The following is a 23,429-nucleotide window of genomic DNA, read 5'->3' as shown; positions in this document are numbered from 1 at the left end:
AGTCTAAATTTAATACAAAATATACAGGCTGACATCTCACAACTGAATATGAATGTTCCTAATGTCTGTCTTTTACTGTGAGGAAGAAACTTTCTGAATATTTAATTATGAACTTCAATACTGTAATATAAAAAGAACTTCTTTCTTCCAGATTTTGTAGATCAAAAGATTGACAGTGCCCCTTTGTTAATTTCTACATATTATCATGGTTTTGCTAGGTAGTTTGTACATCTCTCATTGCACATGTCCACAGTTTTAAAGAGACTTTCCAATATGATTGCTCTGAATATAATAAATGCAAGCATATTGCTTGTTTCTTTGCAGGAGAATTGGAGTTTATGTTTCAAGACAGCACATCTATTGCAGAAAATCACATTCTCTCAACATTCCTATTGCAATATTTAGTCACTAGAAAAACTGCTATTCTTTTCTAAATATTGAGATCGTAATGTGATGGTTGTCTGTCTGTCACAAGGACCTATGGAGCAATCCCTATTACACCACCAATGAGAAGTGGCATAATTGACAGTGCCCCTTTGTTAATTTGTGTAATTGTCTCTCTCTGTGTGTGTAATAATATAATATAATATAATATAATATAATATAATATAATATAATATAATATAATATAATATAATATAATATAATATAATATAATATATAATAATCACTAGGGAATTATATATATATAACAATTTTTAAAAAATAAAATAAAATTATGGTCTTTATTACAGCAAGTCTACTTCTACTGCAATGCCCCATCGTTTTGTTAAGTTTTAGGGAGTTTTTTATTTGGAGTTCCGTGAAAAAGCTTGGTCAATTTAACTTTGCACCTAGACTTGGGGCTGGTTCACACATGTATGTGCTCTCTTGATTTTGCCTCACTTGATTACTCTAAACAGATGCCTCCTGGTGGAATGTGTGAACCAACTCTAACAATAATAATAATTTATTTTTTGTACCCCACCCATCTAGCTGTGTTGCCCAAGTCACTCTGGGTGTCTTCCAACAAGGTATGCAACACAACAGAACATCACACATTGAAAGATTCCTGATACAGGGCTTCCTTCAGATGTCTATGGAAGGTTGTGTAATTGCTTATCTCTTTGACGACTGACGGGAGGGCATTCCACAGGGTGGGCACCACCACCAAGAAGGCCCTCTTCACTTCTTGCAGTGAGGGAACTGCCAGAAGGCCCTCGGAGCTGGATCTCAGTGTCCAGGCTGAATGATAAAGGCGTTCCATGTCAATTCTACTTCTCCACTTTGGGCAGAAAAAGTGAAATTGATAAAGAGTTCGTCTGAAGGAACTCAAACTGTTTTTTTAAAGGTTAATATTTGGGAATCCTGATTATGTTGCTGGAGCCATCCTTAATCTGGAAGCTGGCCTGAGCTCTTCAAAGTGCCTAGTGCAGGTTTATTCTATCCATTTGGGGCTCCTTTGCTATCTTGCATTAATTCCTTGGTATTTAAAAAGCAATGTTCAATTCTATTCCTGGATCCAGCAAAGATTAACAGCTAATGGAGGATCCTATTGTTGAATGAAGCAGCCAAGGGCCCATAAATATGGGGTTTTTTTACCATAAGAAAGTGGCTTTGTGCCAGAGGGCAAATGAGTGGGGGCCCCTCCCTCACCTGATTGGTAGTGAGAAGCACAAGTGTCAGAGTTGTGTGTGAGCTGGACTAGAAGCAAGCAGAAGTCTACTTAAATTCAAGGCTGTGACTAGAGGGAAAGCTATGGGGTGCTGATGTTGTAAGTTAATACTGTGTAAAGAAACCATATATCATAAAAACACCACAGTCTCCACTGTCCCTCATTGCACAGAACCCCTGGAATCTTGCATTGCTTGGTGATTTGGGAGGCGTGCAACACTTTATTTATCCCTAGTGAATTCAGTATGGTGCTGCTGGTGCTGCTGCTGTTAACATTATGGGGTGATATTCTGCCTACTTGTTATAACCTTCTGATTTGACACCTCATCGGGGAACAAAGGGTCACTGGAGGGAAATTGCCCTCTGAGCCAACCTTGGAAGTCCCCACTGCCCTGGAAGTTCCAGCAGAGGAGGAGTCCATTCTGTCAACACCTGAAGAGGACCTTTTGTCATCCTATGACTCTGATGCCTCCAGCCCAGAAGACCTAGCAGAACCACAGTCTTGAAAACAGGCAAGCCCCTTTGAACTAAAAAACCTTCCATTATTTATTCATTTCCTCTATGAATTCCTTGCTACAAGGCGTCCCAAATAAATTTGTAATAACCTGGGGCAGAGCTAACCTCCCAAACTGTGTAATATTTCTATTTAAGATTCAGTCTGAGGTTACCTGTTGGCAACCCCTCCCTTGATTTCTACTGGAACCATCATCACCTACAGCATGCGGACCACTGCCCCGGGCCACCAGCAAATGAGTCAAATCAAACAGAAAGTGTTTGTTTTCCCCTTGGCATATCTGGAAAGGTTCAAGTTATCTTCTCTGTTCCATACTCCCCCCTCCCAAATGCGGAAATGTTTGGCAATCTGTTCTCAGTCAGAGCCAGTTCTTGTAAACAACACGAGTGCCTGTAGATTCTATTTTTACTAGATACTGAGCAGCATATTAATAATTGCTCGGGCTACGTCTTTAGAGCTCTGTTTCACTATTCATTCCACTTTATGATTCATAGCAAGTGCCATGCAATAAAATGTTATATGAATTGTATTCACAATGTTTTTTTAAAAAAGTGTGATTTTCCAGCTTTAAAGTGAGGCTCGCACTTTGTGTCTGATGCTGCTGCCCCCAAATGGGTCTATATTCCAACAACAAAATAATTTTGGTCCACTTACTGCCTGCAGCTGAAGAAGCAGGTCATTCTTCTCCTGCACCAGAGATACTTGCTTTTCTTCAAGCTCCTTCCTCCTGGCTTCAGATTTTTCCAGGGCCTCCTTTAATTTCAGGAACTCTTCTTTCATATTGGCCATTTCTTTTTCAGTTTCTGCAGATTTCAGCAGAGGCTTGATCTTAAAGAAAAGCTTCATCCAAGGCCAGTTTTTCACAACCATAAAAGCTCGGATATTCCACTGGATCACAAGCAGGGCATCCCTGGTGTAAGAAGAATAAGACACTCCTCTGAGCATGCTTCATAGGATCTCTGTAATGGGGCAAAGGTATCTATGGGGTGAGCCCCATGACGGGGCAGCAAATACATCCCAGCAGCTCTAGAAGTTTTTCAAGCCAAATCTTTGGCGCAGATACTTTACGGGGCCCAAATTTGGACGGGTAATCATTGTAGCATTCTTGAAAACTGTCCAGTCCAAATTTTTAAGGACAGGGTAAGCTCCCTAGCAGTTTGAAAGCACGTCAAAGTGCAAATAGATAAATAGGTGGGAAGGCAAATGGCATTTCCGTGCACTGCTCATGCTGGGCACATGACTTGGAAAAACTGTCTGCAGACAAACGCTGGCTCCCTCAGCCAGTAAAGCGAGATGAGCGCAGCAACCCCAGAGTTGTTTACGACTGGACTTAACTTTCAGGGGTCCTTTACCTTTACCTTTACTATGACATAAGCTGTCCATACATAAATACCTTCGCTCTACGATCTTCTGGAACTCAATGCGCATCAATCTGCCTCGGGCTCTTGCTTGAATTAGTGTTAAAATCTTGGCTAATCTCTCATCCCTCATTTCTTCCAAATGTCCCAGAAGACCAGCCTTAAAGAAGACCTGAAATGTACATGAACCTAAGACTTACAAATTCAACAAACCCTTGACATGTAATATGGTCCAATTCAATCTTAGTTTTCCAAAACAACAGTGCGAACTGGGTCAGATTACTAATGACACAACTTATACTGGCTGGTTTTGAATAGTGTAAAATCTTGTACCAAGGGAAGGTGAAGTGACATTGTAGTGTCCTGTGTGCTCTGTTGCTCCTCAAAACAGCTCAAAGCTCCAATCCTACCCACTGACCCCTTTCCTGGTAATATGTAGCACTTAGTTCTGTGCAGACATGGCTAGGATTGCATCATAAATTTCTGCAGAATTGGACAAAATGACAGGCAGGATTCAAAACCTGTGGGACCAGAGATTTACAGAAGATTGGAAGAAGTATATGAATTATTTGAAGAGCAACTGTAATCAACAAATTACGCTAGTAGGACTACAAGAAGTTTTGTAAGGAGAAATATACAAAGTGTTACAAAGTAGAAAAAGATAGAGATATTGGTTATGAGTTTGAAATGTAATAGGGAAGATAAGAAATGCATACTGAGAGATTAGATTGGAAAATTTTCAGACAGGATTGATGGAAGTCAAAAATTTGAATAAGATGTAAAAGTATGTTTAATTACCGTTGAAAATAATATGTTAAAAAAACTAATAAATTTTATATATATATATAGGATTGCATCATAAATTTCTACAGCTCTATGCATGTTATTTTGTAAATGCTTCCAGATGACCTGTTTACTGAACTCTCATCCTGATGTGTTTGCAGAGAGATTGGACAGCACTGGCTATTTAATGAGCATCCATTCTGTTTAGTTTACCAGATGATCAGATGCTGTTGCATCAAACTGTTTCCCCACTTTTTTCCAGTGAATTATACCACCCTTTTCCTTATTGCAAAAAGCCTGGAGTTGGTTGGGGGGGGGGGGAGATTTGTTGTTCAAGGCTTCCCAATCAACTATAATTGTGCATCCTGAACTTACCAGTATGCAATTGAAAATAGCGACAGACTATCCTATATCTACCCTATATTACAATACTCCAGCTTGCAAAAAGCATGCCATATTTTTAAAAAGTCAAAGAAAAAGAATAAAGACATATCTGGATGTTTGAAAGCTAGGGGGTATGTCTCTACCCTTGGCAAGGTTTAAAAAAAAATATTATTCATAAAAGTGGCAATTAGTTCTATTCTTTTACATCAATTCCTTTGAAAAATCTAGCTATTAGTAATGATGAATGGCAATTGAAGCATTACAGGTACAATCAGAGCTGTGAATTATATATCCTTGGGTGGTAGACAATTGGTGGTATTTCTGATCTACTTCCTTCCTGTTTTATAATTTGATCTGACATTCAACATTATGGGGTGCATTTATTCTGGCCATTTAATCTGAAGTGCTAGAAAAGGTGTTTCCCTTACTTCTCCACATCGGTTTTCTGAACAGTGCTAGAGATTTTAGCATGAGAAGAGACCTGCTGGATCCAGAGGCAGTTTTAGGGTAGCATAATTGGTGTGAGCTGCAGGGGGGCCCCCGGTGTTGGACTGCAGGGGGTCACACAACATTGCCATAGAACAGAATGTGAGAGGCAGGGGGCACCAAATTTTAGTGTTGCACAGGGCACTGATGAAATTTGAGAGCCCAAAGTCCACCACTGACTGGATCAGGCCAGAGGCCCACCTGGTGCAACATCCCATTTCTCACTACGGCCAACCGTATAGTGTCTAGCACAGAACTAGAACACGTCGCCCACGAAAATCAACAGCATTTCTGGCTAAGGTTTATTGAAATGGGGTTCCTTTTGCAAACCAACTTCCTTGCATGAGCCCAGGTCCTCTGCACTCTAATTCCAATAAGCCTTGCAAGCTGCCTGTGAAGGCAGCAATGGTGACTAGATCAGGGGTCAGCAAACTTTTTCAGCAGAGGGGCCGGTCCACTGTCCCTCAGACCTTGAGGGGGGCCAGACTATATTTTGAAGAAGAAGAAAAAAGAACGAATTCCTATGCCCCACAACTAACCCAGAGATGCATTTAAAATAAAAGGACACATTCTACTCATATAAAAACACGCTGATAACCGGACCGTCCATCGGCCGGATTTAGAAGGGGGCTGGATCCGGCCCACAGGCCTTAGTTTGCCTACCCATGGACTAGATAGCCTTCTTTGTGTGCTTTGGAATACTTGTCACACGAGATACCATTTGCCCCTCTCTTTCATTTCCTTAACTAACTTGTATACTGTTCTATATTTCAGTAGAAATCTTAAGTGATTTACACAAATACAACACAGAACGGAAGCGAGAAAATGGCAGTGGTGCCATTCTCTTGCTGTTTTCTGTCACTTAGTGAAGACTGTTTTACTCCAGGGGCCATTTGCCAGGTAATTTTTTTGCTTTTAAGGTTGTTTTTATATGCCATGCCTGGCTGTGCTGACTGTTAGTCATGCTGCAATTTTATTGTTCAGGGGTTGAATTCAGGGGGACTAGGAAGGCCCAACCTATCTAGTTGTTTTAATGGGTGGATCCACCCTGCCTAGTTATTACCATGGGGGTCTCTGTATTTAGCCTTCTACCTGCATTAATCTTTGTTCTTATTGAATATTTGTTTGGCTTGCCCCTTGGCCTGGGTGCTTAAAGATGAATAATGACACACAAGGAGCCTCAATTTGGTGTAATGTGTTAGGTGCCACACATCATCTGTGGGGAGCTACCTTCTTGATTTCCACGATTGTCATGTTGTTATTTTAACTGATGTAATGTGTATGGGATTGATTAACACTTGTTATTAATCAATGCACAATTCTATACAAGCTACTCAGAAGTAAGCCCCAATGAGGTTTTTTTATCTATCCTTGGGTAAGTGGCTATAGGATGATAGCCTCTCTTTAACCAGATGTCATTTCCTACTTCCCCACAACCACCACTCTTTCATAGATGGGACAGAATAGTGTATATTGATCTTCAAGTGATCATCCATCCATCCATCCAGGCCTTCAACAGTGTTTTAGCATCAGATTCTTTCAGATGATTAACTGACCTCAAGGAAAGATTGAAACCATTGCTTTACCTTTGTGTGTCCAAACTTGTACTGGTTATGATCAATATCTAAAGAGGCGAGCAATTTTTCAGCAGCTTTCCTGCTGTCTACAAACTTGTCCTCGGGAATTGCAGAAGGATTCAGAATGCGGTACCTGGCAAGAATAGATTAAAAAATGTGTACGCAGATGAAACTCTGGACCAGGTTGCTATGCCTCTCTTTACACTGGAATACAGGAGGTATGTCAGAAAGAAGACCAGATTCTCTGCCTTTCTACCCATTATATGGGGGTTTCTCTGGGTTTCAGGCTGAAGCCATTTTCATCAGTTGCTACCTACTTCTTTAAACTGAAGATGCCAAGGACTGAACACGGGACCTTCTGAATGCAAAATATATGCTCTGCCACTGATCTCTGGCCCTTCCTCAATTAATGCACCCAATTAACCAGTGAAGTCAGAGCAGTCATTTGTTTTTTTCCCCTCATTAACCCAGCCCCCAACACATTAGCTAGATAATAATGTAAAATAAGGAAGATTAGGGTGAAAGGAGATAGCTTTGAACTTCCAAGGCTTCACCCCAACAGCCAATTGAGCAAACTTTGCCCTGTAACTTTAAGTTATAGAAAGCATTTAAAGCAGCAAAGGGTCATAAATATTCCCTGTAATAGCATTGCTATTAACAAAACAAACTTAAAAACATTTCTCCTTCCGGAATCTAAACATAATGAGCTGATCTCTCTCCAGATGAAGATTTATATAGCTGTAGCAGCAGCAGCAGCAGTAAACACTGACAACTTCCTTTTTCCAAAAGGAATGGCACAGACGTTGACATTTAATTGTTTCCTCAAAACTAGGGTAGATAACACTGATTTTTTAAAATAAAAATACGACAACATAGAGGCAACTGGGCGCAATCCTGTCTAGATTCTTACCCTCCTGCCCAACTCCCAGGTGTGCAGTGGCTGGAGGCAAAGAGACATATGCTAAGTACATGTTCAAAAACATGCATTTCACAAGCTACAGGGTTAAGGCAGGCATGCTAACAGACGCTGGGCCAAAAGAGAGCCCTGGCCGAAATGAAGTTGAAGTAGGTAGGCAGCTGAACTTCCATAACACCCAGTATGAACTGGTGGTCTAGAAATACTTTTATGAATAAATAAAATTCTGGGCCAAAATCCACACATCTGCCAAATTTCCAGCATGTGCAAAATTTTTGATTCAGCTCAGCTGCGGAAAGAACAATCAAGTAAATGAAAAAAGCCATCCAAAAGTGAATTAAGAGGATTAAAAAGGAAGGTTGCTTATTGGGTTTGGGGGATCAAAAGAAGTAAGAACTTGGCTAGGCCACTGATCTTCACGATACCTTTGTTTAAAGTCGGCATAGATAACCCTGTTTGGAAATCCCTTGCGGCAAATACGAATTCCTTCTAAGACACCATTACAACGAAGCTGGTGAAGGACAAGGAAAGGGTCCATAGCACCTGGAAAGAAAACCCAACGTGAGGATTTTATTTTAGAGTGGCTTTATCACATGTCACCGGAGATAATGATTTGTATTGTGAGACCTAAGAAAAGTGTATCTTTGAAATGTAATAAATGCTGGATTTGCTTTACCTGGAGTTTTTGTTTCATTGGGAATAATGCAGCGCACAAAATGGGGAGATGTGGACTTCAGATTAGTCATCAGTTTGTTTAAATTTTCCTTTGGAGAGGAAAGGGAGATTAAAACAAGCAAAATCATGGAACATTCCAGAACAACAAGCATCTGATGAGCAAGTCACCCATCTCCATGGGATAAAGAAGTGATTCAGTAGGCAGGTACACACACTGGGACTACTGTAGCTCCTTTGTTGCCCACAACTTCCCGGTGCCTGGTTACTTCTTAGTACACTTGCTTCACAATCACTGCTCTGGTTTGGATGTAACACTAAACCATAGTTTAAGCTACGTCAATGAACTTGCTCAAGCACTTGCTTCTCCTCACCTCCCATCTGATGTAGTCATGAGAAGGAGGCTGGAAGCACCCAGGTCTTGGTTTAAATTAAGCACAGTTCGCAGTTACATTGCAAGAGGACCAAACTGTGGTGAGTTTAAACTATGGTCTATTAAACTGTGCCAGTATCTAACTGTAGCTTCTGATCCCGGTCCCAAAATAAGCAATTGATGTTGTCAAATCCAACCATGCCAACTACCTGCTAAGTTTTGGATACAACTTCTAGAGGGCTAGCCATATTTGACCGTTGTTGCAAATGCAAGAATTGACACTGTTTGTCTGTTATGGTCCCTTAAAGGTTAACAAGTTCATTGTGACATAAGCTAAAGTATACTCTATTCCCTTAAAGTTTATGGAATAAAACCCTGTAATTTTTGAAGTCCTCCTGGATGTGTTGGTGGTTGTATTGAACCCCATCCTTGATGAGCTATGACAGCTGAGTATAGTTTACCCATCTGGCTTCAAGTGCTGAATCAGAAGAGGAAATCAATAAAATGTACAGCTAATGACTTAAGGAAGCTAGACAATCAGGTCTTGTAAGTAGGCCTGTTTCTACTATTTTAGGTTCTCTGTTAGGAATATTCCAGCTCGTTGGTGTAAAATGACAAAGACAACAGACAAGTTACATTTAAAAAAGAAATGAAAAATTACTTTATGCATGGATGACACAGTTTGGAAGGAAGCACCTTTCTTGCGTTTCTTCTCTCCACCTTTATCAGCTTGTGCTTAAAAAAAAAAAGACAGAGCAACTAAGTTAAATACTGATTACAGCACTGACATGAAGTAGAAATGTTTAATACAGTTTGCATGCTTATCAATGGCTTAGTAGGCCAGGGACAACATAGGCATCTAAACTGATTAATTAGGGGAACTTCATGGAGGGGACTTTCCATGAGGCATTTGCTTCGGTTTTAAGTTAAATATTACATCATAGGAAAAGTGTCCAAAGGAACATTTTAGAAAGGAAAGGCAGTTTTAATAGGTCAGCCATATATTCTGGTGCTTAACACCATGTGTGGGTTACAGATAACATCAAGAACATTATGTTGTTGTGGTGTAAAGTATCCTCTAAGCATACCCTGATCATACTCCAAACACTCTTGTCGGGTTAGTGTGATTTTGCCTCATATGCACCCTCACGGAGCTACAATTCCTAGAGTTCCCTGAGTTCCAGAGGAAGAGAGAATGACAGTCACACCACTTGGAGAACTGCAGCTCCAGTGTGAGGGAATAAGGGTCTCCTAACAACTCTTAGCACCCTTAACAAACTACAGTTCCCAGAAGTCTTTGGGGAAAAACCATGACTGTTTAAAGTGGTATGACACTGCTTTGAAGGTATACCGCACATGGGGCTAACTGGAGTCAGTTTTGAAGACCTGCAAAGAATCTGAGAGGACACCTGCTCTTTTCTACAGCATAAAATTTCAGAACTGGATGAGATCTTGAGGGTCATTTAGTCCAGTCCCCTGATCCATGTAGGGCCAACAATGCAGGATGTGACTAGAGAATCCCTGGCAGATGGCCATCCAGCCACCAGGGAAGGAGACCTCATCAGCTCCAGATGTGTTGGTTCTGATACAGAACGGCTCTCGGCATTAGGAAGCTTCTCCTGATAGTAAGCGTCCGTGTAAAAAAGACCTGAGTTGTGCCATGTGTTTCATGTTGCTACTAAGACGGCCATGCCCTTTGGCAGACATAGTGTGAAAACCACATAACAAGTCCCAGGAATAACATTTCGTGGCAGATTAAAAAAACAAAAAATCCCCACAGGCAAGATGATGATTCCTAGTTACCTGCAATGATGTGCGAGTGGCAGGTTGTGTTATTTTGGCTCAGCTCCTTCTCCAATTTGCGTTATGGAGCCTGCATTCTGGCTGCGTCTTCTAGACACCCTCTTATGATTCATGACAACTACATCTACTCATATGAGGTTCTTAATAAATATTCTGTAAATTGATTGTGGCTGTAGGATATAACAGCTAAGTCTCTGTAATGAGTCACACTCCTACTTATTTAACATCATTTTATGGAAACCTGCAAATTGCTGCGGCGCCCAAAGAGGACAGTTGCAAATGTGGTTATTTAAGAATTATTTCTGCTCAGTGGAGCAGAACCTTCAAAACTAAGAGATTTGATATTGAGAACGACCATTTTCTTTTAATTATCAGGTGCACAATATTTTTTATTTCCTGAAGCTGCATTTACCTTACTTTATACTAAAAGATAGGCGGGGTGTCCCAATTTTTAAAAACGCTTTATATTCAAATAAGTGACACAACATAGCCTATATACACAAAGAAACAATTCATACTATTCCTTTTTAAACTTTGGGTGACAGCCAAGTAAGCAATTCTCCTAGTGCAACCACCTTTGCTACACAACAGAGCTTCCTCTCCCTCTCTTCTGCCCATGTGCCCCCTAAAGATGTTCTGGAGGGTTTAGCTGGATACTGCCCCTTCTTTCCAATCCATATAACCATTCTTCCATAGCATCCATTATAAGCATCAACTGCTGGGCTCAGGTGCAATGAGCTCACACATTACTTGTGCTCAAGGCAGTAACTTGCCCTCATGGTTGCTGATTCACACAACCAGTTCACTATGTGCCCACTCAAACCCCAACAGAAGCCGTGTGCAGGCATTCAGGCTCTTATGTTCATCTTTGTGGGAGTGGTGACATTTCAAGCAGCCTCATCCTCTAGCCTTTGCGCAAAGAGCACAACCACCTGTGGCAGTGGAGCCTTCACACGTACAGCACTACGTATGAAGGTTTCCTCGAAACATGGACTCCCAATGGTGCAGAAGCCTAGAAGCCTTCATGTGCACAGCTGTGGGCAGAAAGAGTCTGTTGTTACAAATGGTCATGCTTTTCACATTTCAGGACTAGCGGAAGAGGTTAATTGGTGGTTCCTTGCCTCCATGTTGATGAGCACAGGAGCATTCATGCCCAAGTAGGCCGTGACTGAAAAATGACAAGGCCCCAACTAGGATATATAATTCCAGTGTATTGGAAAATGCATACTATTTGTGCGTAGTACAGGTGTCTTCCCATTTACCGGTATGTTACGTTCCAGGGCCGCACGCATAAGTGAAAATCATGTAAGTAGGGAGTACTCTCAAAAAAGCCCATTTTTTTCTGCCCTCCAGCTCTCTCTGCCTCTCAGCACAACTCTCTTCAACTAGAGTTGAAGCTCTGGGGATGGCTAGAGGCTGGAGGATGCGAAAAAGCGGTGGCTACCGCACGCATCATCTGCTAGGTGGGGAGACTCAGCAGCCTAAACAAAGCCCCACTGTGCCCGCAGTCTCTTTGGGGCTTCCTCCACCCTCTCTGAAGACCTCTTTGGGCTCTGGGGAGGGTGTCCTCATGAGCCACAAGGACTCTCCAACTCTCCCGCCATTTCCTGGATTGAATATATCTATTTATTTCCCAGCACCATGCATATATGCGGTCACACGTGTGTCAATCTCACATAAGTGGGGGCATGTCTGTAATATACATTTGCTACTTCCAGTATTTTCATGATTCATGGTTCTGACCTCCCACAGTACTCCAATCTGTTCTTTCCAGAGGTTATTTCACTCATTACACAGTATCATTCCCACCAACGGTGTATTCATCAGGAGTGTTAAAGACATTCCTAACTGTCTAGCATTTAAAGATGTACCTATAAAGCATTTTATGGGTGCACCTTCAAAATGTAACTCATAGTGCCTATGGCTGCAGCTGAGTGATGTACCAACATCTGAGCCAGAAAGAAAGCTGAGTGAGGCACCAACTGTTTGAATCAGTAGAAATAGTCATCCCACAGAGATGTTATGGAAAAAAGTACATTTAAGGCAGCAAGACCTTCAGATCTCATGAGATGGTATATTTACTCAACATTTCTGCTAAGCTTTGATCTAGGAATTAAAGGGAAATGGTCATTCGACTTACCGCTGTCAGCACTGACATAATTTTCAAATAGGCTTGCCAGAAGTTTGTTGGAAGATTTTTGAAAAGTGCTCACTACTGTTTCATTGAGTGGGTCTTTGTTTTTCTCAAGCCAACCCATAATGTTATAGGGCACCTAGGGTGTGTGTGTGTGTGTGTGTGTGAGAGAGAGAGAGAGAGAGAGAGAGAGAGAGAGAGAGAGAGAGATGATAGACAGACAGACAAAAGGGAAGCAAAACAATAAAACAGATTAAATAATCAAGTCTAATGCCTTTTGCTTTTACCTCACAACCATTATAATTCTGGTTTATCTATGTATGCATTTATAAACTGCACTTTCATTAAAAAAATGGAAGAGAAATGCAACATTTGAGAATAAAACCAACAATAAGCATATATAAAAACATAATTTTAAAAAAACCAGTAAATACTGGTTGGTTTGAAAAGAGAACATTCATATTGCAAAGGTCCGTCTGCACAATATAGTTTCCAAATGACATCTGAAAGAAGGGAGGTAATTAAGGGGGATTTTATGGGTCACTTCAGGAGTCTTCCCAGTAATATATTCATCTTAATATTGGATCTCCATTTCCCTAAATAATCACCACATCTTTCTTCCATGCATCCCCCCAGTCTTTCAGTTCCTCCTATCTCTTAGGAACATGGGAAACTGCCTTCTACTGAGTCAGACTACTAATCCATTTGTCCACACCACAGCTAGCTAACATGGTGACAGATGTTCTTGGATTGCAACTCCCATCACTCCTCATTCTAGGGTTGCAGATTGGGGTCTTTCCTAGCCCTACCTGGGGACGACATGAATTAAACCTTTTGCATACAGAGCATGTGCTCTACCACTGAGTTTCAGTCCTTCTTTGTACAGACAATAATAATAATAATGATGCCTAGAGATGAAGACAGGGACTCTGTGGTTGAATTCTAAGGCATATGTTTCAAGAGCAGATAATTTCAAACTGCTTCCAGCACACTCAGAAACTCAACTGACTTCACCCTCAAGTTAACTTTTCAAAACTCAAAGCGTGGCATTCCTCTCATGCCATTGCAACCACTTTGGCCCATGGCTCCATTCATCCCAACAGGGCTTCATGCTTTGAGGTTAATGCCATTGTCCCCATCTGCAAATGCCAAAAACTTACCGCTCCAGCATAGTGCAGGAGTTCAAAATGAGCTTCATATTTCCGTTTTTTGTCAGGCCTGGGTTTCTGCAGATTGGGTGACTTGCCCAAATGATTGTCGTACAGCTTGGCTTTGAAGGTCATATCTGTAGCCTTCGGGAACATGCATTCTTCTTCTAGGATAGACAAGATCCCCAAGGGCTACGCACGGCAATAGGGAGATAAATGTTAGGGTTTTGTTTTCCAAGGATGTCATTTAGGTTAGTATGAATGAATACTGCATCTGCAGAATCTCCCCGCTCCCAATAGCTGTTAACATATTACTTTTTCAGACTGCTATCAGACTTGACGACACAGTGTGAAAATATTATATTTTATACAGATTGCTGACACAATATTGATGCTTTGGTTTTCAAAAAGGCTTGGATTGACTTACTTTTCTCAATAAATCAGTCAGAAAACAACCCAGCGTTATAATAGCTGAGGTCTATATAACTTACTATACAGCATAATGAACACATACCACCAGCTGTGTCTCGTGGCTTGCCAAGTTACTGACACCCATCCCAGTCTTTTTCTGCAGTTCTTGCATTATTAGGCAACATTTGCCTTGGTGGGGCAAAAGTTGTTTAATGGTCTCTCCTAACTAATGGAAAAAACTGGTCAAGAAGATTTATTTGTTTTGAATGTGACTGCTACATCTCTGAGCATGGGCAACTATGGAAAAATGAATAAATATAGATATATCTGTATCTCCAGCGGAAACATCAAGAATCAAAAGGTACCAGGTGTATTGCTGTTGTTTAGGCTTGTCATGGTGCTAGTAGAAGAAATCAATCTTCAAAAGTATGTTTGCATTCCTTCTTTCCTTCAGAGAACTCAAGCTGGCATACATTGTTATCTTCCTCAATTTTATGGTCAAAACTAGCTTGTCAGGTAGGTTATGCTCAGAGGCAATGACTGGCCCATGGGTCAAGCAGTAAATTTTACAGCTGCACAAAGACATAACCTAGTTCAGGGCCTTGTCAGACATGCTAATCACTACAAGGTTTGATAGACCTTGGGGTCTCAAATTTCAGCCGTGCCCTATACAATGCCAAAATTTGCCCCCCTCGCATCTTGCCTTCTGTTCTACATCATTGTTGTGGCGCCGCCTATGGCATCCCCAAGTTTCCACTCCCAAACCAGTCGCGCTCCCCTAAATCCACCCCAATCTCATTGTCTTTATGGTAAGCCTTTCCTGCTATCAAACAGAAACCCCAATGATGTTTTCCATACCTTTTCAATGAGATCAATGCAGGCTTGCAAATCCAATCCAAAGTCAATGAACACCCAATCGATGCCTTCCTTTTTGTACTCTTCTTGCTCCAAGACAAACATGTGGTGATTGAAAAACTGTTGCAGTTTTTCATTTGTATAATTGATGCAAAGCTGCTCAAAGCTGTTAAACTATGAGGGGGAGGAAAGACATAAAATTAAATTTACAGAGGAACAAGAACGAAGGCAAATATATGTAAAGTCTGTTAGTATATGATCTGAATTCCTTTAAGACTAACTTCAGTGCTAATGTGCAGAACACAACTGCTTAATTTTCACATATGGACAGAAGAGTGCCACTGAATTCCCAAAGTATGCCAGGCATAATATGCCAGGCATTTTTTTTTGAAGCCCTGATTCAGAGTAGTTCCCCTTGTGCCTAAGTCCCATTGGAACTGCTGTTAGATGAAACTTTGAGCAGAACTGAAGTCAAAGCCTAACCAACATTTCCTGGATTGAGGCTGAAGTAGACTCATTATGAAAGGTATCTGTCAAAAGGCAAATATTTTCCACTTTCCAGCAACAGAAGAATTGAAGTCCTGCAAATGTTGGGGCTGTTTGCTAAGAACATGAGAAGTAAATTTGTGCAAACTATGGCATTTTCCTTTGAGTGAATGGTGCTAAGTTATATAAATACTATCCACAGTTCATTGACCCTTCTAATTTTTATGGTTAAACATTTATGTGCATCTTCTCTGCCTTTGTGTGTGTATTTATATGTGCATTCCTACTGCCCTTGGGTGGATCAAATAAATTAGGTCAGCTGAACACTGGTAAGCCTGTTGCAAGTATAAGTTTGCAACTTTCGTATGAGAACTTGACCACTGCTTATTTCTTACCATCACCAAAAGATCAATATCATAATACTAGTTACAGTTCCTTGCTTTCCAAGATGGGTTTGGGAGTACGTTCCCCATGCTCTTATCAATGATAAATAAACTACACCTATACATTATTGACTAGTTCTCATTGCTCCTTATAAATCCAGCAAGCTGTACAACACAGATGTGTAATCTGTGGCCCTCCAGATGTTGGACTCTAACCCCCATCAGCCCCACCCAACATGGCCAGTGGTCAGGAATGATGGGAGTCAAGCAACATCTGAGGTGACATTCCTGCTAATACAACATTGATAACTGATTCTTTCAACAAACATTATCTTCTAGCTAAGAGACATAATAATAATTTATTATTTATACCCCGCCCATCTGGCTGGGCTTCCCCAGCCACTCTGGGCGGCTTCCAACAAAAAAATTAAAATACAGTAATCCATCAAACATTAAAAGTTTCCCTAAACATAATTATTTTAAATCAATTTGTTGCTATCATGAAAATTTTGGGAGGCAATTACTCACATCAAAGATTTCAAAGCCAGCAATGTCCAACACCCCGATGAAGAACTGTCTTGGCAACTTGGTGTCCAAGGTCCTATTGATGCGAGTAACGAGCCACTTGAACATCCTATCATACACTGCTTTGGATAAGGCCCCAACAGAATAGGAAACCTGTAGAAGAGAGGTAGAACAATCACACAATACCATAATAATCCTTGGGATCAAAAGTCTGCGGAAGGTACTCCCTTTGAGCATCCTACATGCCAGGTTCAGATCTATTGGCATTCTGGGTTTAAACCTAGCATACAATTATTGACCTAAAACATAGATCAGTGTAGCTCAGTATAGAGGGTGTTGGACCTGGGATACTTGATCCAACTATGCAACCTTGATAAAGCAAATCATTTCTCACCCTTAGTCCCAGACTTATAAAACAGGAATAAATATAGCTACATGTGAAATCTGCAGGGGGAATTATATTTTTTCATCACCAAGCAACATATTTATTGGCTCAACGGCAATTTATCTACTTCCTTTTGCACTTGCATAGTTTACTGCTTTCTCCAATGGCAAGGACTTCGGTGTGGTAATGTGTGCTTTAATAATTGCCCAAAGCCATAGGTTTTGCAGTTTCAACTCGGCATAAACATGCTCACACAGCTGCATGCAAGATGGATTTCAATGTAGCTTTGGAATCTTTGAAGCTGGATTTACAGTTTTGATTTATGAAAATTCAGCTACGTACTTTCCTGTTTCATGTTGTGGGAGGTTTTAAAATTTTCTACATTAAGCCCAACTAACCCGTATCAAAATCAGCAGCACTTATTTCTGAGGTAAGGAAATGTGTACTGAAGAAAGACAATGGCTTGTATCCAAATAGCTCTTGCATTAATTGTTTGGTTTTTTTTTGAGTTTGTTTGTTTGTTTGTTTGTATGTATGCTGTGTTGTTTTTTCATATGCTGGAAATGTTGTTTGCTAATTTTTAACACTTTGTTATTATTGTGAGCCAATCTGAGCTCAATGTATTTGTTGGAAAGGGTCAGACAAATAATAAATTGAATCTTAAAAGAGTCCCCCACCCACTTTTAGCTCCACTGCTGGCTTCAGCCCCCCCAGTAGCATGCAGTGCCAGACAGATTGCTCCCAAGGAAACTGCAGCCCTCAAAAGAATGATGGTTCTCCATCCCAGCATATGGGTTTGGTATCATGCTGGCTCATGTAGTTTAAACACCTCCTTACCTGTTCCACACTTTGGCCTTTGGTGACATACTCATTTCCAACTTTCACTCTAGGATGTACCAAACCCTTAAGCATATCAGAGGAATTAATTCCCATCAGGTAAGCAGCTTTGTCAGCACCTGATAGAGAGTTACAATATTTCAACAAGTTCATTGACACAGGATAGGACAGGTTTAGATTTACAGATCACTCATTTACTGGGATAGACTCTAGCATTTTTTAAACAGCAACAATGGAGCATGAAAATCAAATTGGCTATATAAATCCTAGCTACCCTGTACTAGAATTTAATATATTTAAAAGATGGCAGACCTCTACATCATAGATCCTTCCTGAATTCACTGTGTTTCTCTAACCCCAAGTACCCGAGTCTGAAAGTCTAGCTGCTGCTCTTGCTGTGTTTTGACATTTATTTTCCCCCAGGAGAGTAATATCAACATCATGGAAAACACAGAAGTGTCGTATGTATGTTCCAATCACATGGAAATGACAATCGCAGAAGTGATAGGAATAAAACTTGAAGATTATGTATGATCTGAATACAGATCATACAGCAATAACAAGGCTTATTCACATGTTTCAATGAACACAGATATAAGCTGGCCCTACAAATGTACAAGTGTTTGTGTGAAAGATTGTACCCTTGATGTATAGCTATTGTGTGGACAGTCTGTACACTTGCTGAACATTACTTGTGAATAACTGTACATGTGCACAGCTCAACTATTTGTGTACACAGATTGTGCACTCGTTGAATGTAACTTGTGAACATCCCTGCAGTAATTTAAAATAGACCTTGCCTTGCAGCGTCACAGCTCAACACAGGGCATGGAACATTGTGAATGGGCAGATACAGAAGAGCTTACTTTCAGTGCCATCAGCTTCTGCCTGCTCCTCCCTGGGTCTCTGTTTAAATTTCATGTTTCCAAAGTGCATAATGGCACCAGTGAGCTTGTAGGCACCATACTTTTCATCCGCCACAAAGCCCAAAATATCCATGGCTTGCTGTGGAAAGTAAAAGAACAGGACGTTTTGTCACTTGCCTGTGAAACAACATGCAGCTTTATTTTCTAGAGCTCTTTCACGGCATGGCTGATGTTTGTGCTTGTTCTGGTATTGATCTTTCAAAAAATAAACTAGAGGAACAAGAAGCCTCTGCTATTTATTTTGAATCTGCCCTATTCCTCAAAAACAGAGAATAGTTCCTACCACTAATAATCTACTGAAGAGAGAGAGAAAGAGAGATTTTTCATTTTTAAGGTAAGCAAATAAAACCATCAACCCAAAAAATAGCCCAACAACTGCAATGGCATGACAGCTGAACATAATAGTACTACACGCCAACCCAATCTACGCCGAGCGACTGCTTGAGGTTCCAGGAGTTCCAGGAGCTCAGCCAGGGTTGCGTTTCCATTGGGAAATCAAGGCACAGTCTTGAAGAAATGTGGTTTATTGTACCCATATTTACACCTGGGTCTACTTTGGAGAGAGTTCAGAGCATTACATCACAAGAGGGACTTGCTTCCCACAGCAGCACAGCATTGGAGTCTCTGTCCCAGCCTGCCAAGATGGTTCTGCCCTGCATGGCTTCTGCCTGGAGTTCTGGCTCCACCCTTCTCCTTCCCAAAGACCCTTGCTAGGAAAAAAAACCCGTCTCATGTTAAACAGCTATTTTTTTTCTGTGGGCACAGCCCCACCTTCCCTGTTTTCCTATTTCATGGAAGCTGAAATCATACACCTTTCTCCACCCACGGTAACCATGGGAGCTTCCCACTAGGTCCTTGTCAGAAAATCTCTTGCCCTGTTGATGGTTTTTATTGATGGGTTAATGACTCACTTCCAGCACCTTTTGCCATCCTTAATAACTTCTATCTTAAGTGAGGCCCTGGCCTGGCATCTTTCCTTCAATACTCCAAACATTATCTAAATTCTATCATGTATTGATTTCTAGCACTCACTAACTCTAGCATTTATGGGTCCCCTTGCACCCCCAAACTCTGTTGCCCCAGACCTGTAACAATATTCTTTTTTGCTATGAGACTAATACAGAAGAAGACAATCACTGCTATCATATTCATCAATCAGAGAGATTTAAGGCATCATAAACAATGTTGTTTCACTTGTCTCTGCTTTCTCTTTTTGAGGAGACGAATAAATATATTAATACAACAGTAGTGAGAATCTTTCTAGTCCAAACTTAGTGAAATTTACAAGGTCTATAGGACTAGATTTATGGTTTAGCAATGTGTGAATAGCTCCTTGAGGAGAAAATAACCCATGATGTAGCAGTATAGAGGGGAGAAAAGAAGCCAGATACGTTCTGTGCCAATTAGTGGCCTTTTTTTTTTACACATGTGGAATGGAGAACACAATGTTGGCTGCCTCAGCACAGATCTTGACTTCCTGGCTGCTTTCTCCTTGTTAGAACTATGTTTGTGTATGTCTTGTCTCCTTTGATTGATGGAGATGATGGTGATGATATAATATAGAAGATCCCTGCTTGAAGGACTGACAAAAATAGACAGTAAATGAATATGATTGAAGAGCATACAATATAATATGAACAAGAACACTTACTTCTGGCAAGAGGAGGGCGGACCCTTTATCACTGTGTGGATTTAATTGTGTCCATTTAATATATATTATTGGAAAATCAATTAAAATATGGGGGGATAAAGAATATTGTTTGTAATGCTTTAAGTCACCCTGATTGACAAATATAACAGTGAGTCTTCTCCTGTATTCCACCGATGAGAATTCCCCACAAACTTAAATCATTGATTGTTTTTTCCTAAATCACTATATATTGTCTTGTCCTGTCAATCTTATTAGCATTAAAAAAAAGCTACTCCTTTCTGTAAAAAAAATAAAGGGTGCTTTGTTTTGTTTGTTCCTTGATGAAATGGATTTGATGTATAAACTTTTCTGCAATGGTAATTTCCCAAGATTTACTGTAACCGAGATATACCATGAGAGTCCTATTGCTCTTTCCACAGTTCCATTATCACAAATCTTTCAGCAGCTAAAATGAATCTAAATAAGCCCTTAAATACTACATTCCCTCTCTCCTCCTCCAAAAAAATTCCGCTTAGTTATAATATTACTCTCATTGAGTACCCAAAATCTCACTATATGTTGCCACTCTCAGCCCTGACCACAATCCTGCCAATGGTCTGGAAACACTGTGCCCTGCATGTGTGTCAGTTTCACTGAGGTATGATACCACATGTGGCCTATTCTAATGTATTCCCTTTAACATATGCAGAAACCAGGGCCCTCTGACCATTTACCGTATCCAAAACTACATTCTCAAAATGCCCGAGTCCTCTGGTTGCTTGCTGCTCACTTGGTCTGTTGGAAACAACGTAATTTATCTGATGGATACTAAGCAAGTAACTTTTGCATTGGCTTATCTTTCTCTCAAATTGTTGTTCCCATTGTTCAGATGAGGGGTGTTAATACAGAAGTACCTTAGCCAGTAAGATCCCTCCCCTTTCCAATCCCTAAATAAACTATAAAAGGATGGATGGTTTAATACCGATATCAGGGGAAACTTATTGGGAATATTCTGGGTTGCTATGTTCTCCATACCAAAAATATGCATTATGTGCAATGTGAATGCATTACAAAGTACTTGAGAACATCAAAAGCGTAGGGAATAGCATTAAAAACACATTATAGGATAGCATTAAAAATCCATTATGGGATATGTGCGCATAATGATGTCAATATCTTGTGATTCCCAGAGGAATGAAATTTTACAGCTCAGGAACAGTCACCAAGAGTACCTCAGTGAGGCACCATTCACATTTGATGGGAACTGTCAAAAGGTTACTTGAGGTTGACTACAGAGATTGCAATGAGCAAAATAGTTGATCTCTACATAGATATCTACATCAAGATGGAGAGCCTTCAGCCCACGCACAACCTTCTGGGGCCTCCATGCCAGTTGTGGGCAAGACAAGAGATAGCAAAGTGAGTGGGATCAGAGACAACAGATTTGATTCTTACCTTTGTACAATAGGCTACATTCCAGCCACGTGTCTCTCCTTCCTCTATGCAGGCAAGCAAGAGGCATTATCACAACCCAGACACTTGAGGAGGCTGCAGAGAATGGCCTACTCACAGGCATGGTCTGCGGAGAGTCCCAAGGGCCACATTCGGCCTGTGGTCTGGAGATTACCCACCACTGCCCTACATCAAAATGGACTTCTTATACCTGGTGTGTTTTTCTTAGTGCTGCTGTCTATGATTCTATGATATGACCATCGCGTTGTATCAAATATTCAATGGAAATCCCTTGTGGAACAAAAATTTTGGATACCACCTACTGTCTCTGCCAAGTTTTAAAGAATTATTAATGCTGATACACAGATTTAGTGTTGCTTTTTATAATATCTGTACATATAGAGATAAGAATTATTTTCCTATGTACTCAAGACCTAATGGAAACCTACAAAGTGTAATGGAAACCATAGCCCTAAAGCTATGTCTGCATTTCCCCACTCTTCCTACTCTGAAAGACTTAAAGCAAGAAGAGAGGTTTGGCTAAAGGGGACCCTATGCTAAGAGCATCCTAAATACTGAAATGCACCAGATGTCCTGACTTGGTAGCACAGTTGTGCTCAGCTACTCTATGCTACAGCACATTTCCCATGTGCTGGGTGTGCAGTGCTTCAAATCTGCTGCCACAGTTTCAGTGAGAACAAAAGAAATATCTAACCACAGCAACGCCTGCAACAGATTATGGCTTGCAAGATTTTGCAATCTTTAATCAAAATGAATCATATCTTACATCAGTTGCCAGCAGCTCTTCCCCATCATCCAGATTGTCCACAGTAACTACACCTTGTGAGCAGAAGTGGAAGTCATAGGGATTTGTCGACACCAGGAGCATATCTGCAAATAAGAAAAATTAAAATAGCTTCTCTTCTTGAGATCTGGTCTGTTACTGAGTATACCTCATGAGCCAACATGTACCCATAAATGCAATGTCATAAGACAAGGTTTATGGTGGCATCACAATGACAGTGAAATATTGTTGGAAGAAGTTAGACCTGCAGAAATGTGTAGAGTTTTAGCTCCTAAATTGGATCACTTATAAGTGCCATATGCATGACTTCCACAGGAAAGACCAGGAGAAAGAAGTTGGACACCACCACTTGAAGTCTGACAATTATTTCTTCTGAGCCAACCTGCTATTTGTTCACAAAAGTACATAAAAGTTTCCTCCACCACAAACCACTTTGATATGGGCTAGGGAACTTGTTGCTCTTCAGATGTTGCTGGGTTAAATAAGTAATCCACTTCTGACATCTTGCAGTGCCTGGATTTCATCTTGAGGTGGAACTGCAAATGATATTTATTTCTGTGCTCAAATCAAGGGTGGTATTCAACTCTGTTTTACTCAGAGTAGACCTGTTGAAATTAATGGACCTTGCTGCACAGTGCCACCTTGCCACTCTTGTGCTCATACAGCTAATTCCATTTGGCCAAAAGCCCCCAAGTCTCACACCTTGGTCAACTTGGTATCATATGGTGCCATGCTTTCAGATCCTTCCTCTTCTGCAACAGATAAAAGGCAAGAGAAATTGCACAGTGCCCAACAACTCTAAGTCAACTAAAGAGCCTCAGCTGATTCCAGTGCATTGATCCCCTGTAGAAAAGCACTGGAAATTCAAATGACAGTCAAGAATATTAGCCAAAAAGCAAGACAAAAGGAAGACTCAGGAGATTTGTTAAGACA

The 23,429-nt window shown here is 40.7% G+C and overlaps 1 protein-coding gene across 1 annotated transcript in view; it reads right to left on the bottom strand.

Annotated features, from left to right (window-relative positions):
• The window catches only part of MYH15 (myosin heavy chain 15), an 83,364-nt gene that overhangs the window by 40,161 nt on the left and 19,774 nt on the right, over positions 1–23,429 (bottom strand). The window contains exons 11-23 of the mRNA XM_081908322.1: positions 22,479–22,582; positions 18,550–18,688; positions 17,684–17,802; positions 16,465–16,614; positions 15,071–15,241; positions 13,814–13,993; positions 12,660–12,792; positions 9,378–9,451; positions 8,348–8,435; positions 8,097–8,214; positions 6,765–6,888; positions 3,561–3,697; positions 2,822–3,077 (exon numbers count right to left, since the gene is read on the bottom strand). Coding sequence (XP_081764448.1) covers positions 2,822–3,077; positions 3,561–3,697; positions 6,765–6,888; positions 8,097–8,214; positions 8,348–8,435; positions 9,378–9,451; positions 12,660–12,792; positions 13,814–13,993; positions 15,071–15,241; positions 16,465–16,614; positions 17,684–17,802; positions 18,550–18,688; positions 22,479–22,582 — 1,793 coding nt within the window. The remainder of the gene's footprint in view (positions 1–2,821; positions 3,078–3,560; positions 3,698–6,764; positions 6,889–8,096; positions 8,215–8,347; positions 8,436–9,377; positions 9,452–12,659; positions 12,793–13,813; positions 13,994–15,070; positions 15,242–16,464; positions 16,615–17,683; positions 17,803–18,549; positions 18,689–22,478; positions 22,583–23,429) is intronic.

The sequence above is a fragment of the Podarcis melisellensis genome (assembly GCF_964234715.1).
Source record: "Podarcis melisellensis genome assembly, chromosome: 4".
NCBI classification, from domain to species: Eukaryota; Metazoa; Chordata; class Lepidosauria; order Squamata; family Lacertidae; genus Podarcis; species Podarcis melisellensis.
Note: the sequence above shows the minus strand (reverse complement) of the source record. Positions and strands in the feature narration are given on the sequence as shown.